This window comes from Nannospalax galili, unplaced genomic scaffold (genome assembly GCF_000622305.1).
Source record: "Nannospalax galili isolate Female #2095 unplaced genomic scaffold, S.galili_v1.0 scaffold126, whole genome shotgun sequence".
Classification (NCBI taxonomy): Eukaryota; Metazoa; Chordata; class Mammalia; order Rodentia; family Spalacidae; genus Nannospalax; species Nannospalax galili.
In genome coordinates this window covers 2307133-2329571 of record NW_008355275.1, presented here as the reverse complement: position 1 = coordinate 2329571, position 22439 = coordinate 2307133, and the positions used below count along the sequence as shown (strand labels likewise).

General features: G+C 44.9%; 1 protein-coding gene across 2 annotated transcripts in view; it reads left to right on the top strand.

Moving 5' to 3' along the window:
• The window catches only part of Commd9 (COMM domain containing 9), a 25634-nt gene extending 13480 nt beyond the window's left edge, over positions 1–12154 (top strand). The window contains exons 2-6 of one of the 2 annotated variants that reach the window (XM_008852384.2): positions 5448–5573; positions 7530–7669; positions 9534–9568; positions 10385–10488; positions 11448–12154. In XM_008852384.2, the coding sequence (XP_008850606.1) occupies positions 5448–5573; positions 7530–7669; positions 9534–9568; positions 10385–10488; positions 11448–11588 (546 nt within the window). In that variant the 3' untranslated portion in view covers positions 11589–12154. The remainder of the gene's footprint in view (positions 1–5447; positions 5574–7529; positions 7670–9533; positions 9569–10384; positions 10489–11447) is intronic. The other variant, XM_029555700.1, reaches the window with a different exon arrangement.
• Positions 12155–22439: the final 10285 nt, after the last annotated feature.

The following is a 22439-nucleotide window of genomic DNA, read 5'->3' as shown; positions in this document are numbered from 1 at the left end:
TCTTCAGGAGTTCCCACAGAGGCCCAAGTCAGATGAGGATCAGATGCTCTCAGGCTTTCTCCTAAGGTCTGGATCCCTCCAGGATAGATTTTGGCCTCAGGAATTTGGGGGTTGGACTGACCTGGGAGCCTGGCCCAGGAAAGATGCTGGTCTAGGGCAGCTGGTGGCTGTGCCACCCAGAGATGCAAAGGAAGACAGGGGCAGAAGATGGCCCCAAGGGCTCCTGGGGACTGCACTGAGGAGCTGGGTTGGTCTGGATGCAAAGGACCTGGAAGAGGAAAGGTCAGCCCTGGCATCCAGGAAAGAGGCTAATGGGTTGTGCAGACCCAGTAAGGGAGGCAGAGGGAGTTGAGGGCAGGGCCAGGCCCAGAAGCAGTCCTCCTGGGGACCTGAGAAGGAACTGAGTTGCTCTGGATGCAGAGGATCAGGAAGCAGTGGTGGTTCCCCAGGTGTTGGGGGCACTAAGACAAGGAATGGGACAGGACCCAGGCTAGGAGGAGAGACTGCCCAGGGAGATGGGAGGGTGAGTGAGGCTGGGGGAGTCATGGCCCCTGAGGGCCCAATTGACTTACCCCAGAGAGAGAAGCCTGCAGGCCTGTGGGTACTGCAGGCCCAGGGAAGCAGAGGGAGGTGAGGGCCCAGCCAGGCCCAGAAGCAGTGCTCCTGGGGACCTGAGAAATAACTGAGTTGCTGTGGATGCAAAGGATCAGGAAGAAGCAGTGGTGGTTCCCCAGGTGTCTGGGGCACCAAGACAAGGAATGGGACAGGACACAGGCTAGGAGGAGAGACTGGCGGGGGAGATGGGAGGGTGAGTGAGGCTGGGGGAGTCAGTGCATGCAGGGCCCAATCGACTTAACCCAGAGAGAGAAGCCTGCAGGTTGGAGAGAGTGGCTGTTTTATTTTGGGGTTTCAACCTGTTTTTTTATTTTTGTTTCTTTTTTACATTCTGACTTCTCATGGCTTATTTGAACATTTTAAATAGAATACTATTTGGGGGGTTGGGGAATGGTTCAGTGGGTGCAAGAGCTTGCTGTGCAAGCATGAGAACCTGAGTTTGAACCCACAGCACCACTTAGAAGAGCTGGGCATGGCCATGCAGGTGCTGGTAACCCCAACACTGTATAAGGCAGAGACAGGAGGAACACTGGGGCTTGCTGGCTGCCACTCCAGCTCCAGGTTCAGTGAGAGACCCTGTCTCCAGGAATAAGGTGTAGAGAGTGTCCTCTTCTGGTGCATACACCCTCACCCAGTGCACATACACCACACAGAATTCTATTTTGATTTATCTGGGGTTCTAAAATGCACTTTCTATTATAGCTTTTGTAATATATTTTTCTAGCTACAATGTATGTCTATAGTTTATTACAGTCTGTTGGTGTCATATCAGTTAGGATGAAGTATAGTTATAATACATTTGTCTTAAATATTCTATATATATTTAAAGCTATATCAAACAACATAACTTTGGCTTTAGTCTTTAAACTTTTTTTAATCTTTGCTTGCTCAGTTCTGTCTTCTTATTCTCAGAAAATCTATGAAAGAACTTCTGCTATAGTCAGAAGGTGGCAGGGGACTAAGGAAAGGAGTCAGGCATATTGTGGGTACTGATGGTGCCACGATCAGCTTGCAGAGCTCCACGTACCACTCTAAAGGTTTTGATTATCTCCAGTATGCTGAGAAACTGCAGAGAAAATGGGCCAGGGCTGCTGGAGGGGCAGTCAAGGTGATTGTGGCCTAGGTAGTTTCAGTTACTGGCTCTCTACACTTTCATGATTTTTTTTCTGTTGAGAGAACCTACCTTTGCCATTCTTGGTGGTAGATCTTATGATGAATTTTCTTTGTTTTCTCTTATCAGTGATTTCCTCTTTATTCCTGAAGGATATTTTTGCTGGCAGAAGGTTCTAGGGTTTAGTACCTGAAAAATATTGTGTCCCTTCTTCCCTGCCTCTCTGATTTCTGGTGTGAAAGCTGTTGTCATTCTGATTGTTTATGGCAGGTTAAGGTATGGTTTCCCTCACAGCTTACAAGATTTTTTTTTTGTCTTTCATTTTAAAAAAATTAATCATGATGTATCTTGGTATGAGATTTTGAAATTATGTTATTTAGGATTTGCTCAGGTTGTTGAAATATGTACTAGTAAGTCTGTAGCTAAACATGGAAAGTTTAATAATATGTTCTATTATTTCTTTAAATGTTTTCATTTCAGCTCTTTCACCTCCGTCCAGGACTTCAGTGGTACAGGCATTAGGTCTCTCGTCCTGGTCTCACAGCTTCTTGAGGTGCTGTTGACTAGTCTCAGTCTGTTTTCTCTCTGTTGTCTAGGCTGGGTAATTTCTGTTGTTCTGTTTTCCAGTATCTTGATACTTCTCTCTACCCCTTCCATTTTGTTGTGCTGAGCTTGTCTACCAAGTGTTTATATTTTGGGTTTTGACTATGGTATTTTTCAGTTTTAAAATTAATGTTTTGGGGCTGGAGAGATGGCTCAGTGGTTAAGAACACTGACTGCCCTTGCAGAGGACTTGGATTTGGTTCCCAGCACCCACCTGGTGGCTAACAACCACCCTTAACTCCAGCTGCAGGGCATCTGCATCCTCTTCTGTCCTCTGTGGGACATGGCTGCACTTACACACATGCAGGCAATATACTCATACACATAAAAATAAAATAATATTTTGAATTAAAAACTAAAATTGACATTTTATATTTTATTTTTCTTAATATCTTCCTTTTTGTAAAGGCTCCTTTTTGTTTCAAGCATGCTTTTTTTTGTATTTCCCCCTTTTTATTTAATTTTTGTGATTTCTATGCAAAATATTTTGATTTCATTTAGATTCCATCCCCTATTTGCACTTCTTACTACTCCACAGCCAATAAAATGTACAATATATATGTATGGTACATTATATAATGACAGAGACTGAGTTGCATTCCCAAATGGTCCTTCAGTGTGGGTCCATCCACTGGAGCCTGGATAATCAACTAATGCATGCTGTCACCATTGTTGCAAGTTCATATGAATAACCAACCAACTGTCTGGAAAACTCTGTTTCCTTGTGGTCATCCACCACCTCTGGCTCTTACTGTCTTTCCATCCCCTTTCCTGCAGTGATTCCTGAGCCTTGGGAGGCAGAAGTTTGATACGGTGTCTTTTACAGATATAAGCACTCTGCAGCCTCTTATTTTTTGCATGTTGAGCAGTTCTGGTTCTCTGTGTTAATCACCATCTGTTGCGTAAGGAAGCTTCTCTGAAGAGACTTGAGAGAGGCATTAATCTATGGATATAAGTCATTTTAATACTGTATCAGCTTAATACTATATCTTTTTAGCAGAAAACTAGTATTGGGCTCTCCCCTATGACCTGTGACCTGTCTAGCCTCAGATTCCTAGGCCTGATTTCAATGCCAGGTATGGGCTCCATCCTACTGAAGTGAACCTTAAATCCAATTAGAAAGTGGTTGGTTACCCCCATAATATTCACGCCACCATTGGCACTGGTGGGCCTGTCTCACCAGGCCAGTTTTGTAGCTCACAGGATTCATAGCTTGGTAACACTGAGGATTAAATTCCTCTTCAGGTAGCATGCAGAGCGCCTTCCAGCACTGTGAATGGTAACAAGTAGAGATGAAGCTCTGAAGTCAGGACTAGCTTGATTTCTCCTTGTTTATTCTACAGCTCATGTTTGTAGTGTCTTGAGCAATATGGTATTACCGTGAAGTTCTGGTGGGTAGCTAAGAGCAAGGGCAATGGCCAGTATTTGGGGGTCTGAGGGACCCATGGTCAACAGCTTCAAAAGAGGAGGTCCATTCTTGGCATTGGGCTTTTATTTTGCTAGCCTATAGTGTCTAGTAGGGACAGTGTCCCCCTGTTAAAAGATAATCTCTTTTTATAATGTATATGTATATACTCTAAAAAGGTTCTATCGTAGTAGGTTTCCATATGGCTTTTTCTACATGTCTGAGTGTCAGTTATCCCTCCCCATACTCCCTCTTCTGCCCTGCCGTCCTATTCCCCTACCCATTTAACCCTTCCCATTCTGTTATTCCCTTTCCCCCTTTATATCACCACATACTACCACCCTTCCCAGAAAGCCCCCCCCCATGGCTGTTTATTAAATAGTTTCCTGACGTCTCTGGATTTTCAAATAGAAACAAAACATGTTCTTTTTTATTTTATGTGTATGAGTATTTTGCCTGCATGTAAGTGCACCACTTGCCTACCATGCCCTCAGAGACCAGAAGAGGGCATCAGATCCCCTGGATCTGGAATTATGGGCAGTTGTTAGCTGCCATGTGGTGGTTGGAAACTGAATCCTGGTTCTCTGCAAAAGCAGCAAGTACTTTTAACCATCTCCCAGCCTTCAAGCATGTTCCTAATTATTGAAACATTACAATTCTAGTTGCTTAAGAACCTTGGTCAGATAATTTTAGCATTTTTCTTTGCACAGTGTAGGCCTAGAACTCGCAATCCTCCTTCCTCAGCTTCCGTGGCATCTGCTCACTACCTGTTTTTCATTCAACTTGAGAATCTTTCTGGTTCCTGTTAGATAAATGATTTCTGTTAGATCCCAGACATGATTCATATTCTGTTCTGAGTCTGTGGACTCATAAGTTATTTCAGTCTTACTTTAGCTGGGGTTCTCTGGCATTGCTCAGGCAGGGAGAAGGGGTACAACCTCATTCCTCCCACTTGGAGGTAGAAGTCCAGGTTCCACACTTGCCCCACTGGGACTGAAGGCAAGGGCTTCTTATTCTTCTGAGGAAAGGTGGAAACTGCCTTCATGTGGTCTCTGTGACTACTATAGGGTAATGTGGCTTGTTACGGGTTGGTAGGGATGAAGAACCGAGCTCTCCTCTTGACTTACTGGATTCTACCATAGTAGAGATAGTGGGGTGCCTCATTATATGCTCACACAGATCTTGCTGCCCATAGCTAGGCTTCCACTTAGCCTTTGTTGGCATCAATGGGATAGGTTTACAGTTCTTTCTGTTATTATTCTTTGTGGCTGGAATAGTTATTGTCTAAAAGTTTTCTGTCTTATTAGACTGACCCTGGTGGTCCTTTGGCTACAGAGAAAGTATTTACTGGAGTTTCTTTTTCTCAGGTATCCGTTGTCATTTCCAGGTTGACTTCTTCTTCAGGGCAAAGTCTGGGATATATGGGGCAAGAAGAAAACCAAGCACTTCCCCGTCATGTCATTCCTTGGGTCTCACCCTAGCAGATCTGCCGTCTTCACTCTGCGTACTAGAGTTGTGCTTGTTTCCTCTAAGTGCCCAGGGCTTTTAGTTGTACATAGCAGAAGAAGAGGGGAAAGTACATCTAGTTCATCTTCCTCCAACCAGAAGAGTTCTATGAATCTTTAACTCTCAACTTTCAAAAATGCCATATAACGACCATGGCAAATATGTTTTCAAGAGCTTGACTTTGCTTATTTTTCTGTGAACTCATAGGCTTCTTCAAAAGATATTGTCAGACAGCTATGTCAAGAAAGCTTTTCCAGTTCAGCCCTTGGCTCAAAAAAACTCTTGGATATTACATGTTCCAGCTTGTCTGTGACCCAGAAGGAGGCAGAGCAAGTAAGTGTGTCAGAAACGACCTTCTGCCACTGACCCTTACCACTTCTTTACCTCTTTCTTGACTTCGCATTCAATTGCATGTCCAAAGACATTGACATTGTGGCAAACTTCAGATAATTTTTAAAAGTATCGGCGGGCGTCATGGTGCACACCTTTAATCCCAGCACTCGGGAGTCAGGGGCAGGCGGATCTCTGAGTTCAAGGCCAGCCTGGTCTACATAGTGAGTTCCAGGACAGCTGGGGCTACAGGGAGACCCTGTCTCAAAAAGACCAGAAAAAAAAAAAAATCAATGAACGTAAAAGATTTTGTCTTTGAGCCTTTCCTTATGATACATAAGACCCTTATATAAATGGAATTCCTGACCATTTTCAGACTTATTACTTAGACAATGTGGATGAAAGCCAACCTTTTGTGATTTTCTTGCCCAGCATGTAACTTTCAGATGCTGATGAATTGTCAGCTGGGGAGCATAGGGCAGGCTTTGCATGGTTCTTCCAGCTGAGGCACCGAGGCCTGAGTGGCATTAGAGAGTACCCACTGCTGGGCCTAATCAGGCTCCCCCAGAGATGCGGTGTGCACCATACTCTCTCCCTGCCCCTCTGCCCCAATGACGTCTTCTGCTCAGCTCACTTCATCTCATCAGGTGGTCAAGAGAAAGACAAGGTGACTCGACTCATGCTAAGTTAGGTCTCTGTGACAGCATTATCGGTCAGGAAAGAGATGCTTCTACTACAGAAGGGTCTTTATCCAAATGGCCCTGTTTCATCCAAATTGCCAAAATTTTTGTGATGTAGTGCTTTGTTCATAGAAATCAGCTATAGAAAAGTAATAGATAGAAGTAAGATTATAGAATTCATTTGGATGCCCATAGAAGTAAATGCTGAAGCAAGGACCTGAGTATAGCCAGTGACTTGGGAGGTGATTCTCGAAAGAACAGAGGAAGGAGTGGAGAAAGTCAAACAGAATAAAAGACAAGCCAATTCAAAAGTATGTCCATGAGGTAGTCACTGCAGTGGCACTGACCCCCACTCTCCCTGGTGCAAGTGTAACTTCATTTCTAAGTTGTGTCCATTTATAGCCAGACAACCTCCAGTGGCATCAGAAAAGGCCACAAAACCAAGAAACAATCACCTCCAGAGAATTTGCTTGGGTCCCTAAGCACCATTGTATTACCAAGTCAACTGTACACTACAAGTGACTTCAGATGGCATGTGTAGGGTGTAGCTCTGCAAAAGAGTGCTTACCTGCTGTGCAGAATCCTGGGGTTTACTATGCAGTGCCACAAAAAAAAAAAAAAAAAAAAGAAACCCTACAAGACTAGGATGCATAGCAAGGTGGGGTTCAAGATTCCTCTTTTACAGAGGGAGTCATACCACCGCCAGGAAGTATTATTCTTTGTACTCCACGATGAGACCCTGACCACCCTGGATTCAAAGCTCACATCCCAGAAGAACCAGGATCTCCCTTCACAACTCAATAAGCACAGGGTCAGGTTTTTGCAAGGAAGGTCCAGCCCCGCTCAGGGAAACCCAGCTTTTTTTCCAGGTGTTTAAACAGCCCTCTCAGTCCAGAGGCATTGGACCAATGCAGGGTTGCCTAGTAACCCAGCTGACTTCCCACTTCTCTCAGGTTACCAGGGAAACAGCACCAGAAAGTTAACTGAAGGTCAAATGCTCTCAGAGAAGGCAAGGGAACATATTAATTCTTTGCTTATAAGTAGTGAGTTTCTAACAAGCTGATAGCTTTCTAGGTCAGGCAGCTGCATCTGCCTTTAGGGGGACAGGTGAACTCATGGGGTGGCAGAGTCATGAGGAACATCAGCCTCTGCTACAGAGGCCCCCACTCTTTTATAACTCATGTGACTGTCGCAGTGTGCCTTCATGGGTGAGCCCCAATCCTGCCCCTGTTGTCTGTCCCCTGCTCCTGCAGTTACAGGCCTGCCCTCTGTTCTGCAGCTGCTCCAGGCTCTGCATCGCCTCACTAGGCTGGTGGCATTCCGTGACCTTTCCTCTGCTGAGACAATTCTGGCTCTCTTTCCAGAGAATTTCCACCAAAATCTCAAAAACCTGCTAACAAAAATCATCCTTGAACACATGTAAGTACTTGTTTTTGAGAGTTCTTTCAACATTTATATTTCTTATAATCCCTCTTCTAGAAATAATTATGTGTTTATGGTTGATAAATGAATACAGATAACTAAAAGAAGAAAATAAGAGCCTAGTAGTCCCACCATCCAGAAGATAGCAGCATTAATTCTTTAATGGAAAGCCGTTAATTTCGGTATATTTGTTATTTTGAGGTAGGGCCTCATATAGCTCAGGCTAGCCTTGAACTCCCTATGTAGACAAGAATGACCTTGAACTTCTGTTTCTCCTGCCTGGGATTACAGGCAAGTGCTGCCTCTCCAGGCTTGAAAACCTTTTAGAGCTTAGTTATTGTTTCTCTTTCCATATATGCAGACAGGCTATATTTTGGTTTTGTTTTTAACAAAAAAGGACCATGTCATAACTTTCTTATTTCTGTGAACAGTATTAACATTACTGACACTTCAGTAGTGTTTACCTTTAGGGTCATTTTTAATGGTTAAATGTAAAATATATTCTATTACATGGAGGAATTAGGTATTTTTAAAATTCCTTAGGGTTAGGCATTTAAGATATTGATAGTTTGTCACTTCAGTGAAAAATTTATAGTGGAATCTTAGCTATGTGTTTATTTCCTTACTTGGTTAAAGGCCATGTGTACATTGAAAACGGGGTTTCCCATATATTGTCAAATTGGCTGTGCAGTTAGCTATCAAGAACATTCTACTTTTTTTGAAACTAGGTCTCTGTGTAGCCCAGGTTAGCCTTGAACTTGGAGCCTCTTGGTTCTCCCTACTGTGATTACAGGCATGCTCTACAAGGCCTGGTTTTCTCCCCACCTCTACACTGAAGGGATTTGTTTTTTCTTAGTATTTCTTTCCTCAATTCTATGAATGGGAAATGGTGCTTCATTTCAACTTTTAAGCCTTTGATGTTACTGATATTGAACGTCTTTTTCATGTGTTATTGGTCATTTTTTTATTTCCTTTATGAATTTTCTGTATCTTTTAAGATGAACAGGATTAAACACAGGATTTTTTATTTTTCCCCTTAAGACAGGACGTCACACTGTAGCCCTGACTGTCCTGGAACACACTGTGTAGACAAACTAGCCCCACACAGCAATCCTCTGCCTTCTGAGTGCTGCTGGGCTTAAAGGCATATGCCACCATGTGCAAGTAGAAGTGATTAGCAGAAAGTGTGCAAGGGTCCTAAAAGCAGGAACTGGAAATGGCTTTATTTTTTATAGAGAACTTTCATCCGTGACCACATTTTATTCTGGTTGCTTGGCAGCTCACTATGACGCTCTTAGCCGTAGCATTTGCCAGGCCTATGTGATGTTTTACATAAGATGTGGTACTCTATAGTAGATCCTCAGTGAGAGAGTAAATGACCTGTTCTGTTTTGTCTTTGAGAACAGTAGTACAAGATTACAAAGCATTTAGCTTTTTATTCTTTTAAACATTTTATTTATTTATTTATTTATTTATTTATTTATTATTTGTGTGCAGGGAGGGGAATACATGTGGAAGTTAGAGGAAACTTGCAGAAGTTAGTTCTGTCTTTCTACCTTGCAAGTCCTGGGAATTGAACTCAGGTCCTCAGGCTTAGTGGCAAGTGCCTTTACCTGCTGAGTCACCTCTCTGGCTTGCCCGCCTTTTACTCTTTTTTGACCTAAGCTATAAAAATTAACACTTAAGACCTTACCATAACTGAGCTTTGCAAAACAAATTTTAAAACTGCTTTTTGGAGAGAGGGGTTTCTGAGGCCCTTCGCTGAGGATCACAGGCTGAGGTCCCAGGCTCCCCTTCACTACCTGGAAGCTCGCCCCATCATGCTCCCACTCATTCTTCCTCGTCTTTCCCTCTTAAACAGATCCACTTGGAGAGCTGAAGCCCAAGCAAACCAGAGTGAGTACTGAGCTGTCTCTTTCCCTTACTCTGCTCCTCAGTACATTGTGGGGTGGGGAGGGGGACTGTGTCTGGCTATGTGTATGTGTCTGGCCATGTATTTATAATATATATAATTTTTAAAAAAGAGAAAAGACGAGTAATTAAAATTATTCTTCAGAACAATTGCATGAAGGAGTGTTTAAGAGTCTCCTTACACACCAATCACAGTGCTGGAGCACTCTGTCTGTGTTGATACATTCCATCCTCAAGCAGCCCTGTGAGCCAGGCTGACTTATTCCCCTCTTCCAGATGAGGAAATAGAGGCTGAGTTTAGGCAGGCATAGAGCCTGCAATCAGACTGAGGCTGTTTAATCTTTAAAACAAAGCCTCTATCTAACTTGGTCACTGAAGCTGCTGTTTTCCTAAGACTCATGTCATGGCTGCATCTCTGCCGTGTGTCATTCCTCATTCTACCCTAACATCTGGAGGGTGGGTGTTTGGAGATGCCACCCACTGGGAGCCAGTGCTAAAGACAGGTGGCACAGAGCAATATGTAAGGTACATAACTTGTGGGTCTTGAGTCCTGTCTTTCTCTTTCTGAGACTTGCTTTATAGATCACACGTATTAGCCAAGCAGGCAGATAGATCTCTATGAGATCTAGGCCAGCCTGGTCTACATATCAAGTTCCAGGCCAGCTAGGGCTACAGGGAGACCCTGTCTGAAAAACAACAAAATATATTATATGTATACATTCCTTAGAGCCACCTGTCATAGAATAAAAGCCTAGGAGACACAAGTGGCCTAAGCTCTGACCAAAGCCATCCCCTCCACAGTCTCGCTGCCACGCCTGGTTGACCTGGACTGGAGAGTGGATATCAAAACCTCCTCAGACAGCATCAGCCGCATGGCCGTCCCTACCTGTCTTCTCCAGATGAAGGTACGCCCACTGTCATGCTCATCAGAAGGAAAGCGGGACAGTAGGGAGTTGCCCCCCACACTGGCTATCTAAAACACCAGTAGTCAAAGTAAAAAAAAAAAGTTAACATCCTCCAAGTGTGGTGCTTGTTCCCAAAGTATACACGTAAGGCCGTATTAGCACAGCATGGTCACGGTGAAACACACTGACAGTAGAGGTTTCAGAATGGCAGGTGCAGAGCCTTGTGTTTATTAGTGATATGCTGATGTCTGAGAGTGTAGTCTCTCTTTAACAAGAGGGCCGTCATGCAGATAGCCTGCTGGATGCTCTGGTACCCTCTCCCAGTGACTTGTCCAGTAGGATTGGGCTGTCACTGTTTGTAGTGCAGCCTATCAAGCTTCTGTGGCCAGTCCTTCGTTCTCCCACTCATGTGTCTTCTCTCGTTACCTTCACCTTGTTCTTTTCAGGAACATTTTAAAGACATACTCATTTTATAGGGCTTGTGTAGTTAAAATTAGAATAGTATAATGCTCTATCTGCTTCACCAGATACCCAGAAATTCAACATCTGTAGAAAATGAAGAAGTGAGGGATTGTAGCAGCACCCTTTCAAAATGTTAGTAAAGCTAATTTCCTTTTTGTAAGATCAAATAAGTACACTAGAACTTGTCATCTTCGTCCTGCATCCAGTTGCTGTGTGCAGTCTGTAGAGTATAAAGAGGCAGTGTTTTCTTACTTGAGTGCTGAGATAGTGGCAGAGAGGTGGGTGAGCCTTAACGCACTCACAGCATTGGTGCAGATGGAAGGTGACCCAGGCCCTTGCGCATCTTCGTTATCTACTGTTAAAGGATGAAAGGGCTAGCATGCCTTGCAGCACTCGGCTGAGAGCCTCGCTTCAGGGAGCCAGAGGACCTGAGTAGGATTCACAGGGAAGGAAGAAGAGGGGCAGCTTTGACTTTCTGGGCCTTGCTCTTCTTGCAGATCCAAGAAGATCCCAGTCTGTGTGGAGACAAACCCTCGGTCTCAGCTGTGACCATGGAGCTGAGCAAAGAAACGCTGGACACCATGTTAGATGGGCTGGGCCGCATCCGGGACCAGCTTTCTGCCGTGGCCAATAAATGAGCTGACCAGCTCCTGACCAGCAAGCAAAGATGCACGTCCCAGCATGCGGCAGACAGCAGGCAGGATGGCAGGTTGGAGGGGCCTGCTGTCATCCTGAAGGCACAGCGGGATGGAAGGAAGCAACCAAGCCCCTTGCCATTCTCTCCATCCTCTCCTTTTTTCCCTGCAGCTGGCAGGCAGAAGCCTTCAACTCTGAAAGGCCCCTGTGCATGGCTGAATTACTGCCATGGCAGTGTGACGGGGGAGCATGTTCTTTATCAGCTGCCTCTGCATGCTGATGTGGGAAACTCAGGCTCAAACTGTGGCGCTTACCTAATGAGTTTACCTCCAGCATTAACGTTGATGAGTTCATTTCCAGCCCTGGAACACATGGAGGAAATGGGGAGTGATACCAACAGCGCCTGCTCCTCCATCAGAGAAGCCAGGCAGGCAGATGCCAGAGCAGAACCACCTCAGCATGATCCTTTCAGATCCTCCCCTGAGCCCTGTTGGGCCACAGCTCCGTCGCCCCTGGGTGACGAAATGGAAGGAATTGGAAATAAACAGCAGTTTTATGACTCTGGTCATCATTCTTTTGATGCCTCAGTTGATGCCTTCAGCCCTTGCTGCCTCTCATTCAGGTAGATGGCCCCAACTTCCTAATTTCCAGCTAAGCTCACAGCCCTTGGTTTGATGTGAAGCCACATGTAGGAGCTGCCCACTCTCCATGCTGTTGCCCCTCATGTAAAACAAAAGATAAGGCTAACAGTCACATTCAGCCTTTCCAGATCATCTGTCATGTGCCTCACATGCCATAGGACTCCATGTCTGGAGGTCTTTTCTCCTTCCTCACACAGCAGCACGTAACCTTTTGCTGAATACTTTGTTTTGGCAGTCTCTCGTGTGTGTGTGTGTGTGTGTGTGTGTGTGTGTGTGTGTGTGTGGTGCAGGGAGGAGGTTGGAAGGACTGCTGGTGAAGAATTTATACTCAGGAGTCAGGTAGCCAGGCTGGGAAGTCACACCTGCTTCTCGATGGTAAAGTGCTTGACCTCTAAGGATCAATTCCTGCCCACCCCTCCTTGCTTTTCTTTGTTAATTAAATAGACACATAATTGTGCCTTCTTTATAAGACTGTGAAGATTAGATGATATCCCTGAAAGCACTTAACACTGGGACAACTAATAGGAAAGGCTCAGTAATGTTAACTTTGGCTATTAATGGGAATGACAGTAGAAACTCTGGGCATATTTTGTGAAGTCTACCATAACTGGGTTGGTGTGAGATTGATTGAGGTTATCTGCCCTTTATGAATGAGAAAGCCAGCTCATGGAGCTTTAGTTACCTGCTGGTAAATGGCCTCATTAGGACCTGAGTCCAGATTTCTCTAGCTTTCTCTCTGAAGCATAGGACTCTTCAAGGCCCATAAAGTTTTATGTCTGGCTCCATTTGGTAGAATTCTGAATCTGAACTAGAGATGAAAAATCTAGCCGCTGCTTACCTGGTGAGATACTGTGGAGCTGAGACAAAACCTCCAAGTTCCTCTTTGCCTGACTGTCTCCTGGAAGCTAAGCAGCCTGATCCTTTAAAAAATATAATTTTTAGGGGCTGGAGAGATGACTCAGCAGTTAAGAACACTGGTTGTTCTTGCAGAAGACCTGGATTTGAATCCCAGCGCCCACATGGCAGCTAACAACTGTCCGTAACTCCAGTTCCAGGGGATCGGACAACCTCTTCTGTCCTCCATTGCATGACACAGGTGATTACATGGGTGCACTTACATGCAGGCAATACACGCATACACATAAAATAAAAAATTAAAATATTTTTAAAAATACATATATAATTTTTGTTTTTTGAGACAGGGTCTCCCTGGAGCCCCAGCTGGCCTAGAACTCTATTAGACCAGGCTGGCCTCCATCTCAGTGATCCACCTGCCTTTGCCTCCCTAAGTGCTGGGATTAAAGGCGTGCACCACTACACTTAGCAAAAACAAAATATTTTTATTCCTTGAGAATTTCATTCATGCATTCCAGGTATTTTATCATATTCTCCCTGTTCCTCCCAGCTTCATGTCCTCTGATCTTTGCTTTTGTTTTGTTTTACTTTATAACCCACCAAGTCCAGTTTGTGCTGCCCGTATACTTGTGGGTATCAAGGCATCCACTAGAACTTGGTGGTGGGCCTATCAGGGGCCACACCCTTAAAGGAAATGGACTCTTCCAACCCCCTAAACCACCACCTATCGATAGTTCTTCAGCTACGGGTGGGGGCTCTTGAACTCCTCCCTCCATGCTGGGATGTTCACTGAGGACTTGATCTTGTGCAGGCAACAGCAGCTACTATGAACTTGTGAGTGCAGCCATCTGTCATCCAGAAGACACTGGCTCGGGTCCTCTCTGTCCTCTGGTTCTTACAGTCTTTGGGCCTGCTCTTCTGCAGTGGTCTCTGAGCGTGGGAGAAAGGGGGTGTCATATAGCTGTCTCATTTGTGGCCAAGCACTCCACATTTATTCTCTCTACTTTGACAAGTTGTAGGTTTCTGCATTAACCACCCTGTACTACACAAACTTATCTGATGAGGTCAGAGAGATTCACTAATCTATGGGTATAACAATATGTGTTTGGAGGGCAGCAGCTTGATTTAAAATGGTAGATCTGAATTCTCTGGAGCCATACCTATTGAGATCTGTGGTTCCTATCTGTAGGAAAAGACTTTTATATTTTGCATGCCATGAGAAGTCATGGGCCTCAGCTCATTACTTCAGGCTTATAACCCCTGGTCTGTGCTCATGTTGAATTCAGCCTTGATACGAATTCATTCCCATTCTCATGACATGCAGAATCCTGTCTTCATCAAATCCCTGTCTTCTTCTTCTTCCATGGTCATTTGTAACTCATGAAACCAGAAGGCTGCATAGGTATCTTGGCAGTTGGATATTCTTTTAGTCAGAGCTGGCTGAACAGAAATATTTGTCACAAGTGCAGTGACACTTGTATAAGCACATGCCATACATACCTGGAAAAGCCAGCTGATGTTTATTGCCCTTATACAGTCTGCTTGCTTCCATTTCCTGCTCTTAGCAAAGATAGATTATTTATAGGTACTGTACTTCTGGTTGGCTCAGAAGGACCCCCTGGCTTCCACCATTGATCTCCATGGAAGCTCTTTCAGTGATTATGTCGTTTCCTGGTGCTATGTACAATGAAGCTTCTCTATGCTAACAGCCTTCCCTCAGGTACAGGAAGGGTTAATGTGCAAACTCCATCCACAAAAGGGCAGCCATCGATGTTTGGTGACTGTGCTCCCGGCTGCCCGACACATTCCACCTACCCAGCCACAAAGGTGAGCAGCTGCCTCAGTCCTAATCGTGTGTCTCAGAGATTGTACTATGGATGTGCATGACTCCAGTTGGGCCAGTCTGTCTTTCCCTTGGCCTTTCCCTGCCAGGATCAGCAGAGACTGCCTCCTGCCTCCAGGCTCTGACAGTCAGAGCTGGAATCTGTTTACCCCACAGACAAAGGCCACCTGCATCAGCCCATCCAGATCCCAGAGGCTGAGAAAGGATGAGAGTGTTGAGCCAATTCCTCCTGGTGTATCCATCTATCCTGGTGGGTGAGAATGTGTTAGAATGTACCCAGGATTTGTTTTAGCCCAGAAAGGCGAGACAGGCAGACACAGAAGACTGTCATGCAAAAGTTGATATTGACAGAGCTCTAGAAATGAGGCATATCACTCCAGACAGAGCCATCTAGGAAAGAATCACCTCTCCAGGACTTTGGGGAGTCCTAGAACCATGTGTTCCTTTCCTCTCCCCTTTTACATGAAAAAGCTTGAACCACTAGTCATCAAGTTAGGAGTATACATCACTCAGGTTAGAAAAGTGACATCAGCAAGTAGACAACAGAAAAGTTTGCAACCCAATCAATATTTGTGAGATACGATGATCCCTTTCTTTGTTGTTGTTTATTCATCAATGTGACTTTATTTGGAAATAGTTATTACATATGTAATTAAGCTTTAAATTAACATGAAATCATGGGAATAGAATATACCCTTACTCTAAGACAACTCTTCTTTTTTTTCCTTTTTAAAAAAAATAACCACATAATTAGAAGAAGCATTTCATTACAATAGCATTGACATATTCAATAACAATTTCCAGAGCTAAGATGCATCTCTTTCAAAATTGGCTGTAAATGTTTAGGTTTACAGTTAAATTAATACAGTTATACAATATTGTACTCAGTATAACCCTATAAGGTCCCTTTAACACTAACCCCATGAATGGCCCCCAACACGAGTGAGCCTTGAGTAGAGCTTTCCTTTTGCAAACAACTGGCTGAACTTTGACTTGGCAAAACTCAGGAAGAGGGGAAGTGATTTATCAAGCATCCGTGGGACCATATAATGTCCCAGACACCAGGCACATTCATCTAAGTTGCTTAGATTTGGCCCATACGGTCAGTGCTACCCTGTCAGTAGAGCAGACTTGCCCCTTGGAACTAAGAGGGTGGTCATTTCTCCTCCCCTCAGAGGGATCTTTTCAAGAAACAGATTTAGTCGAAGTCCTAGATGCTCAATCCTAGACTTTGGGCATGCCACTAATGTGGAAAAATATGACCAATCAATGGCCCTGGGTGCAATCCCCAGACACTACCGATGCAATTTATTATTATTATTTTTTTTTTTTTGGTCTTTTTGAGACAGGGTCACCCTATAACCCCAGCTCACTAAATAACCCCAGCTCACTAAATACACCAGGCTGGCCTCCATCTCACAGGGATCTGCCAGCCTCTGCCTTCCAAGTGCTGGGAGTAAGGCGTGTGCCAGCACACCCCGCCTAGTACCTAACTTTTTGAGCTCCATAGTTGTCGGTTGAGACTGTATGGCAACTAACCAAAATCACACCATCAAACCACAAGCTCACCAATAACCGCCCATACTTTTCCAAGTAGAGGCTTTTGCCTTTGGGATCCAGACAGGAAGCTGAGAGCAATCTGGGGGCTTCCTTACCATCTCCATCTGCTATCAAACAACCTTGCTTGCTGCACCAATTCTAGAAATGTTCTAGTGATTCATTTTGATCAGGAATGGTAAGACAAAGATACAGAAATGATTGTCCTGAGGAAAGACATACAGAGCCACGTGGAGCAAGACTGACATTGCTCCAGAGACAGGAAGGGTGAGGCCAAAGCCCTTGTGGGATTCTAGTAGGAAATAATGGTCAAGGCAGGGAAAGTAGGCATGCATAATAAGGTTAGGATTGGGTAGTTTGAATCATAGGATTGGGTAGTGTGGTGGGTTCTGGGAGTATAAAGGTGTGCTCTAGTTGCCCAGAATCTGGCTCTAGGATAATTTTAGGGAGAGGGATTATTAGTTTGGTTTGTACCTTTGATAAAAGTGGTGAGAGTGTGTGTGCTGGATTGGTTTGTTTGCACGTCAAAGGTATGCTCCTGGAGAGGTTATCTCTGCAGGAATTTGCTAGCCCTGCTAGAGGCAGGCTCTCCAGGATCAAGGCCCTAGGCACCAGAGCATCAAACGTGCAGAAAATCAAACCATACACTTGCCACAAGAACATGCTGCCGTAGCATACAATCCCGGGGTCACAGTGACCTTCACAAGGGTCTTTGCTGGTGTTATATGGCCCATATTGGAGCAGAGAGAGTGCACTGGCTCACTTAGCCACAAAGGCACCCAGGACGATTAAAAATCCATCTCAGCACAGGCCTCCACAAAGCAGGATGAAGGAATGTGTGACAAGCTGTGACTGTGGTAGTACAGCTACCCAGGATATAGTCATATGGTCACACCTGACTTCAAAGAAGACAGAGAAGTTAACTCTTCCCATGCCAGAAAAGGAAAGAAATGAGACTTTTATGATGGACTCCAATGAGTCCTCTATCTTGTCACTAAAACCAAAGGATTTCTGTTTGCGCAAGATGGCTTGCACTTATAAACAAGAAGCGTGAGCACCAACAAATGCCCATCTCCATTCTTTTTCTGGTGAGAAGCCCCATCACCACCTGTGTGGCACCTGGAAGCACTCAAAACATTTCCCAATAGCTCAGAGCCTAACCACAAGCCCCTGAGACCAGTGGAGTTTGACTCACATTCCTGCATCCTGCTGCTAAGAAGAGGCAGCTCGAAGGGTCCAAAGTGGAGCTAGAACTCAAATGTAGTTGTTTCTTCATTCCTGACTCTGTGTGTATGTGTGTGTGTGTGTGTGTGTACTAAGTGAACCACCTCTCTAAACCTGTCGATTCAATGTGGGAAGAAGAAAAAAAAAACTTGTAATTCTCCACAGTTGACCTAAATTTGCCCTGAACATGGTGACTTTACATTGCCTCACATCAGCCCTGCCTTACCACCTCCGTGTGGATCACGAGCATCCTCCTTTGCCTCCCTTTTCTAGTGATTTTCATTCCCAAGACAAATTGGCATCAGAACCAGCCACACCAACTGGGCCTCTGCGCACACATGAACACCCTGTCCAGTCATCACTAGTCGAACTCTGTGGTCTGTTTTGTACAAATTCCCAAGAAGTGAGTTCAGTGTGGTGGGAAAACTGAGGTATTAACACAAGAAACTTTCCTCCATTTTTTCCCTTATTTTTATATATTTTAAAAAATATTTTATTATTTTTATTTTAGGTGTATGAATGTATTGCCTGCATGTGGGCAGGTGCATCCGTGTCATGCAATACCCATGGAGGTCAGAAGAGGGTTTTGGATTCCCTGGAACTGAGTTACAGATAGTTGTTAGTCACTATGTGGGTGCTGGGAATTGAACCCGGGTCCTCTTCAAGAGTAGTCATCACTCCCAACTGCCCAGCCATCTCCCTAGCCCCATCCTTTCTATATTTTAATCTAGAAGTCATTGGCTACCTGACATTTTGAAGGTTTTTCAAGCCATTGAATATTACAAGAATTATTTAGAACCTGTAACCACCAACTTTCAGATAGTGATAGCTCCTGAATGCTTTCCTACAACTGCATGCTGTTGACCTTTATACAGCTCCCGCTTCCTTTGGTGCTCACACTTCTATGGTCTAATTGCCCATTGTACATTTCTGAGGGGGAAATAAAAAAGGTTTGCTAATAATTGTCCTTGTTTGGTGCCAAAGGGCCCTACTCTCCAAGGAGAGACTCTATTAGCCCTGAATGTTGGGGAAAGGTTTTGATAGGCCTCTGGGCCTCATCTGTAAGGGGAGATAAGGAGACTACTTAGACAATGCATCTCATAGGTTTGTAGTAAACTACATAGGCCTGCTGGCTAAAAAAATGATCTTTTTGGCTATTGGTGTCAATGTTGTACACACCACACAGTGAAGAACAGCACTGAGTGATAGATGAATGTAGAGATGCCTCGGAATGTCAGATGGCATTGTGGGAATTGTTATGATTTACAGGGTCTCTGTCCTTAGGGGGACAGCCTCTGGTTAGGATTTCAGAGACTGCCAAAGCTCTTAGGGTATTTTGCTTATCTTCTCACTAAGCTTCATGGTAAAAGACTTACTGTATCAGTTAGGTATTGATTTGGCTGCATTAACAAAAGCCCAATTTCCATGCCTTAAAGTATTTAGGAGTTTATAATATGAAAGTCAGACTGGTATAAGGCTTCAGTGACTAGGATAATTCTGCTCCCAAGTCCATGGATGCAAGTTCCGTCCATCTTCTGCCTCACAGCTCTCCAGGTGTTTCCTTCATTGCCACGAGCATAGTCTTCCCACCACCGTGTTCCAAGACTGTGTCCCAACCTGGAGAGAGGAAGAGGAAGTGGGGGAAGGCACTCCCAAAGTCCCTGCATTCTTCCCACTCTTCTGCCGTTGCTCAGAATCATGTGGCCTGTCCTTAGCTATGATGTAGGTGGGGAAACAGTCTCTGCCTGGGCAGTCATGTCCACTACTTGGGGATGGATAGAGATGGTTAGAGAGTGGCTGTGTTTGTTACTAAAATAAAGAATGAATAGTGAGAGACAGTTGATAGGCATTATGATAAACACCTGCTCAGCTGACTTCAGCTCCCTGTATCTCAGGGAATCAGTTGCTTTTCTGGGGGAAGAAAAGGAAGCAGAAAGGCACCGTGGGAGTAAGTGGTGGATACTTCTCTGGAAAGGAGATCATATGTCATTAACTCAGTTTCCATAGTGTCTACCACAGTGACTGGCACTCAATAGACTAACCAATAATTATCCAATTGTGACTGACTTTGGTCCACAAAATCACACAGGATTTGACCACTATTATTAGTAAAATCTGGAGTTACTTTTATAAGAGATCACTGGATGGTTTTGAATGGAAGGTTGACAGAACTGACATTCACTCCATTGTTCTAAATCTTTGTTGCCTGACCCCTGATTCACCTGCTATTGCCAGTCTGTTACCATGTTCTCTGACTTTCATTGACTTCAAGTCCATGGGCATGAGGAGACCTGCTCATAAGTCTGCCAAACACCATAGCTTTACTTGGGTAGAAGGAGAGAGGATGGATCCCTGAGCGAGGGCAGAAAACCCACTGCATGGTGGGAGTGGAGGGAGGTGTTGTCTCAGAGCTCTCCCACCACTTCTCAGAGCATTTCAGACCAGCATTTCCAAGGGCCACTGGAAAGACGTGCTGGGTTCTCTTCATCTGATGGCAGGGTAAAGAAAAAAGGGATTTGCCTGGTCCTGAGTAGAGCTGTAGCTCATAGCTAGGCCCTTGTCTGTTCTGTGCACTCTGTCTGGAATGCCTTCCCTTGACTGTCACTTACTCCTGTGGATTCAGAGGCCAAGGAAGTCAGCCCAACTGGCTTGTCTTCTGCCTGATCTTCCCCGACCTTCCTCTGACTATACTGGGTGTTAATGGCATTTGTCTTCCCCTATAAACCTGAGCACACAGATAATCAACAGCCTCTGTTGGTACTGACTCCTACCACCAGCTAAACTAGTAGTCCGTCCATGGGCTTACTTCTATAAAAGATATCACTGGTTAAGAGGTCATACATGCATTGGTGACTTAATGTCTTCTTAAGCCTAAAATCCAAACCAGGTGAAAATTTCTGCACTCTAAACTGGGCGCAACTAGAACTTGCCTGTTATACCCAGAAGGTGGTGCAGTTGTTCTCTTGATCTCATCCTGGTCTAATGAAAACAAAGACTAGAAAAAGAGTGGGAAAGGTGGGGTGGGACCAGATCCATCAATGCAGCAAGAGAGACTACCTATAAAAGCAGCCTTCAAACCCAGGCCTGTCACCACAGTGCCCTCCCTTCAGGCCCACAGAAACAAAAGTTGGAAAGGGGAGGACAGGCAGAGGAGGCCCCCAGGGAGCCCCTTCAGGACTGTCTCCCATACCTCCTTCCCCAGGTACCACCCACTGCCTTCTTGCTGATTCTGTCACAGGCTGGTCCCACCATTAGGGCCCATCAGATACAGCCCTCCAAATAAGGCTAGTGGCAACCACAAGTCCAGGACTGGGCCAACAGAGGAACTTTCTATAGCTTCAGATGGTGGAGGCAGGACTCAAACACAAGTTTGTTTGGAACTAAGTCACATTTTTTCATCTGTATAAGAAAGACACTGCACTTAATTCTTCCTGACAACACAGCTTAGAGGGGATTAATTATGCATGAAGATATCTGAAACATGGAAGATGCCCATCAACATTGGTTAAACTTCATTATATGTGAGCGAGCTGCCTGTTGTAGGTGAGTCCCCCATAGGCATAAGGGGTGTCAGTTCTGTTCTGAGCAGAGGTCTGATGTTATAGGGCTAGATGGGGTGGTGAGGAGCCTGGTACCTCTCATCTGAGTTTCCCTGACATTGGGCTAGGGATCTTTCTCCTGTCACTGTCCCTCCTCTGCTGGTAGCTGTCTTCTGAGTGGAGTCTAATGGCATCCCCTGCCCACAGAATGAGGGCCAAACTCAGAAAAATGATATTCAGTGTCCTTCATAACCCAATTTCCACTTACATTTTAGGCTTTTGAAACAAAATGAAAGAAATGATCTTAAATCTGGATTAAGAGCATAAAGTCTGGGGCCTGGACAGCTCAGAGTACCAGGAATGGAAGTGGGAATGAGATAAGGGAAGGAAACTGCATTCATTCGTTCTCTCATTCTCTGCCTCTCTCTGTCTCTCTATCTCTGGCTCTCCCCCTCCCTCCCTCCTTCCCTCTTGATGTAACTTTCCTTGAGGACAGTGTCTGGGTTTTGTTCACTGTTTTGATCCGAGCACCTAGGACAGTACCTGCAATTACAGATGCTCAGTCAGTATTCACTGAATGAATAGAAGTAGAGATGAATGAATAAGAACCAGTGAATGGATGGGAATGAATGATGTTCTGATAGTGCCAAGGGTTGACTGATTTGATTACCTCTGGTATTCACTAGCCCCTGCCTTTTGCTAATCTGAGAAGCTGGAAGGAAAACTGCTTAGAAAACAGGTCAGCCAAGAAGAGATGGACCTAGCTTGGTACCAGCTAAGGGAAAAGTCATAGAGGGCAGGAATCCCAGAGCCCACTGTGCCCGCAGCCTCTTAGAATGCGCCATCCTAAACCTCCCTCCCAAGAAGGTCACCCTGGCTGCAGGGCCCTGGTCAGCCAGGGGGTGTAGGCACGGCTGTGCAGCCATCTGTTTCCCAGGATGGCATTTCCCTGGCACAGATGGTGTCCCTTTCCTTTACCATGTCAAACAGCCGGCTGTGGAGGATGCTGCATTGCTGAAGCTCAGCATGGTCTCTTTCGACCCCATTTTCTACATCGCTTGCCTCACCTCCACTCCCCTCCATATGGTGGTTTCACTTCAGTGTTCTCCAAAAAGAACTCTTCCTTCTGGTTGACCTGTACAGCTACCTCACAGATGGAAATCTAGAGCATTTGGAGAGGTTAAACACTCTTTC